The sequence below is a fragment of the Poromitra crassiceps genome, assembly GCF_964638095.1.
Source record: "Poromitra crassiceps genome assembly, chromosome: 23".
Taxonomy (NCBI): domain Eukaryota; kingdom Metazoa; phylum Chordata; class Actinopteri; order Beryciformes; family Melamphaidae; genus Poromitra; species Poromitra crassiceps.
The window spans coordinates 14,999,100-15,004,099 of NC_139639.1; the positions used below are offsets into that span (position 1 = coordinate 14,999,100).

At 44.9% G+C, this 5,000-nt stretch overlaps 1 protein-coding gene across 1 annotated transcript in view; it reads right to left on the bottom strand.

The window, feature by feature from the left end:
- ephb3a (eph receptor B3a) overlaps positions 1-5,000 on the bottom strand; it is a gene marked incomplete at both ends in the record, with an annotated part of 42,576 nt that overhangs the window by 17,568 nt on the left and 20,008 nt on the right. Inside the window, 4 exon segments of the mRNA XM_083658915.1 lie at positions 539-591; positions 793-901; positions 3,139-3,295; positions 3,744-3,868. Of these exon segments, the coding sequence (XP_083515041.1) occupies positions 539-591; positions 793-901; positions 3,139-3,295; positions 3,744-3,868 (444 nt within the window).

A 5,000-nucleotide genomic window follows, 5' to 3' on the forward strand; every position in this document is an offset into this window, starting at 1 on the left:
CAGGCATGTGGTATGTATGGTAACTGCTGTGGTAAGGATGCAGGCGTGTGGTATGTATGGTAACTGATGGCACGTTTTGTTCAAATATGGAACCGAACCAAAAAGCTACAAGTCAAGGGGTCGTGTTGGCAAGTGACATAAAGGACAGTGTGTAAACCGTGTCCAGAGCGATCAGACTGTAGAAATTCAATTTGAATCGCATTTTCAAACCACATACTGTACAGACGTGCGTTAAATCTGATTTGCAAAAATTGCTCTCCGTGTGTATGTTTTTTTTTTGCCAAAAATCTGATTTGACCTGACAGTCTGAACAGCAGCCTTTGTCATAACAGTCTAGTAATAAATATAATTTTATGCGTGTGGATGGAGAAGTCTGGTCTTGTTTGTATTTTTCAACTCGACTGATCTGTCTGGTCATGACTTTCATTGGGCAAATAGAGAGATGATTTCCGTCAGGTGATTGGATAATTGATTGAATCAAGTGAACTGTACACGTACACACACATACACACACACACACAGTCACACTAAAACTCACCGTATTGCTGCAATTTCTCGGTGTACTCCAGCTCAGACCCGCTGCGTTGCTTCCTGTAAACAAGGAGCACACAAACAAAATCACATTCAGATAACGAATCTTCAGCCTTCAGCCTGTCATATGATGCCACCGACTGCCAAGGAAGGAACTCGTGAAGAAATTCTATTTTTTGTTTTGTTCAGTACTTCTGTTTGAACTGAAGAGTAGCCATGGAAAAGGTAAGAGAAGTGGTGGTAATAAAACGGAACTCGTACTTGAGGCAGACCACAGCGATAACCACCAAGGCAACAATGACCACCAGACCCGCAGAGGCCGAGCCCACGATAAGAGGCAGCTGGTCCTGCACCGACTTCTGAGGGTCACCTGGGAGACAAACGCACACACGCAAACACACACACACACACACACACACACACACACACACACACACACACACACACACCAAGTAAATAACAGAAGTATTGTTAGGGATCAGAAAGGCTTGTATTGCATGGCCACCAATCAAACCAAGAATTTTATTTAGCCTAAACACATGTCAAAATGTGCACCACCAGACCAGACTATAGGCCAGTGGTTCCCAAAGTGGTTTTCTGTCAGGCCCCCCCTTTTATGATATAGATATAGAAACACCCCACCTCCCACCCACACACACCCCCACACACACGCACACACGCACGCACGCACGCACACACGCACGCACGCACCCAAAATGTGCCCTCGGCTACCTAGCGTCTTAGTTGTGAATTAATTATTGATTGTACTATGATATATAAACTCTGTTCAGTGTGTTTTACTGAAGTGAAAAGACTAACTAAATTAACATTTGATAGTATACAGTAGATCGCTTTCTCACACATATTTCTGGTAAACATTCTTGAATATATTTTCACAAGTAAAATTAACTTCAAATTTGTACATAGTGCACCAACTTAGATTTCCCCCACTTTTAACAGCAGGAGAGAGGGAGACAGAGTGAGGGAGACGTGTGGGTACTCATTAGCCTGGGTAAACCCAGCCTCCACGTGACCTCTATGTGCTATCAGTCACGAAGAAACGGACGCTACAGGCACAGCCTGTGACATCACGTTGAAGGCTTGGCTTTACCCAGGCTAGGTACTCATAGAGCCCATTTTCATTCAGATGTCTTGAGGTGAGAAGTCAACGGACCCCCTTTGAAAATCGTTTGCTAGCATGACATGGTTGGTACCAATGGATGCCGCCTTAGGTCATGTAGTTTCATGATATCAGAATATATCATGATATCAGAAACTACGCCCTACATGGGCAAAATACGGCCCGCGGGCCACATGCGGCCCTCGGGTGCCATCTGTGTGGCCCGCGATGGAATTGCAAAAAACAAAAACACTTTTTTTTTTTTTTTACAGTGCACCTGAACGCAACGTGCAAGATACCCGCTGAATATGTGTCCAAATGTTCATGTCATTCTGGCCAATACTCCACTTATGTTATAGCATTTCAGTCTGGAATATGGAATATCTTTCAATAATCTTTATGACTAAAAGGCTACATTGAAGTAGAAATTTAAATAATTAACTCATTGGTTTTGGATTTATTTAGCTTCAAGAGTGCATTTTTGTTTGTGTGACCCTCAACACAGGCTTTGAGAACTCCGGGCCACTTACTGATACTTGTGCTTAAATTAACCCACTCATATTCTGGTTTATTTCAAGAAAAACATTTCGGCTAGTGGAAATTCTAATTGGCTGGTAACTTTAAAATCTAGCAGGGATATTTGCAGGTGGTCAAAACAGTTAATTTCAAGCCCTGAGAGCAGGTGGTGACATAGGAGTGAGTGAGAAAAGGATCAAATATTGGTGGTTAAGACTGAATAATGACATCACAACTTTTAATTTAAAATGAGTTATTCCTCTAAATCTGGCTTCAAATGGCCCAAATTTTTCACGCTGGTGCCGTTCGGCCCTCAGCAAAACCTGGTAGCGAGGACATTTTTTGTGGCCCTCTCTATCATCAAAGTTGCCCATCCATCGGTTACGGCATGACAATATTTGTTCGGCCCCCGGCAACAATCTGGGTTTCTCATGTGGCCCCCCATGAAAAATAGTTTTTTTTTTTTTTAGTTTATTTATTTGCACTCATTTAAAACATAATATAACAAACATAAACATTTGCCTACATATTGTGCAGGTGAACATCTAAAAAACCCGAGAGAGCTTGTAAACATGATGTCACCTCTTATCAATACACAATCAATAAATTAAAAACAGAAATAAAACTGAATAAAAGAAAAACATAAAAAAGTGTGGGTGTGCTGTATGTGAAAGGGTGTATGTGGGCGGTAGAATTAAGTTAGGTTCATCAGATAGATCTTAAATTTGTGAATTTGCCCACCCCTGCCCTATAGTCTCTGATAGACAGTAACATGAGAAATTAAATTACCAATCAAGCGCACAGCGGGACAAATGGTTAAAAATCCAGAGAAAATCGGCAATGTTCCAGGCATGTGTCACCACCCAACACCCCCCTCCCCTCCCGCCCCCCAGGGGGCGCACCGCCCAGTTTGGGAACCACTGCAGTATAGGCAATAGCCTGGGGGAGACTAGGAGAAGGGTTGCTCATACTGTGCAGGCTGGTGCTGAAGTCCATGGGGTTGCTGTAGCGACCGTATCCCGCCACAGTGCGCGCTCTGACCTGGACCACGTAGGGCGTGGCGGCCCTCAGCCCCTCCACCTTGGCTGAGCTGTGCTGGGACGTCACGGTGTGGGACATGGCCTGGCCCTGTGGTAGGTACAGCATAGCACCGTTCACTTTAGGCAAAGTCTGTTTCTTTCCCTTGTGATTTTCAGATGAGTGATTCACCTCAGACACCGTTTGGGTCTCTGTTAGCAACGTTAAAATTGAACACGCACATTGTAAAATGAATAATGGATAGACAGGCAATAACAAGGGTTCTTAAGTTTGGGCGAAATCCTCCGTATTCAGCCGAAATCAAAGCATTTGTCTAAATCAAAGCATTTTTGTTGATTTTAACGGAAAATAAATAAATTCTTTACTGTCCAATTGCAGACAATGGCCATCATATATCTGAGAGGTTTGATAGGGTTGTTAATCGATACTAAACATGAATCATTATTGGAATTTTAAGACACACATACGTGTGTATACCCACAAACACACAACTTATTGACATCAAAGCAAAGGGCAAACAGTGGGAGGCGGAGCTTACCCTCTCATAGTATTTAATCTCATAGTCGAGGATGAAGCCGTTTGGTTTCTCCGGGGGCAGCCATGACAGGCTGAGGGTGTCGGAAGTGGATCTCATCAGATGGACGGTCGGCACCGCTGAAGGCGCTGCGGTGGGACGAGAGCAGACTAATAAAGTTACCGCGCAAGTTCCCCTGAGCTCACAGAGCACCGCTGAAGGCGCTGCGGTGGGACGAGAGCAGACTAATAAAGTTACCGTGCAAGTTCCCCTGAGCTCACAGAGCGCCCTGAGGGGAAAAAACACTATTTCCCTTTGGGAGTCACTAAACCATCACAGTATATCGTTAAGACAATTATTATTGAAAACCGTCCAACCTGAACAGGTTAAGAAGACAACGCCGGTACACGTTTTCACCTTCATCGTGCCCGGCAGCTGATTGATTAGTGAGGCCTGAAATTGACTAAGTCGACAATCGTTGTCACGGGTCCATAAAGTGCTCTAAGGTGGATGAGGTGCAGTGGTTAACTGGGAGAGTAATGACGTTGCTCTGAAAGCTGCTGACCAGTTTGGCAGATGGTGACACTGCAGATATGAGCTGATGCTGAAAGGTGACATTGTCTGTGCGAAACATAAGACATTTGCCTGTTTGAAAATGTGCTGACAGCGGACATGTGGCGTAAAACTATACATTTCACCTGATTTTGCCGTGGCTCACTGGGAACAGCAGTGAGGGATGACCACCGTACACTGCATACAAGAGATGGAGTGTGATGTCACCCATTGCTTTGTGATCTCCCGTTTTTGAAGCCTCTAGTTTGTCGTTTTGGCCGCCGCCATCTTGATTCTCGAGCAGCTCGCGCGAGACCAGGGGGTTTCCCACAGAGACGCCTGCTATCGGTCTGTGATCGGCAAGCTGTGCGCTCACTGGACAGACGACCCGTCAATCACGCCCAAAACATCGTCTTTTTTTTATCCTCTACTTTGCTGTAACCGGGTGTGTTGTATAAGAATCCACCCCGCCCCCCCGTACAGTCGTCATGAAAGGTGAAATTACCTTTTATTTATTTATTTATGTTTATTTATGCTGTAAAGTCGGGCATTTTAACATGGGGCGTGAATGGGGGCTGACTCGCTTTTGCAGCCCCAGTGGCCATTTGAGGAGCTGCGTGCAGTCTCTAGTACTTTGCATTGGCATCAATACGAGCGAGCGAGCGAGCCTGCCCCCTCGGGGATGATGCATGAGCTGCTCTTGATGAGCTTGTCCGGCCATATTGACTC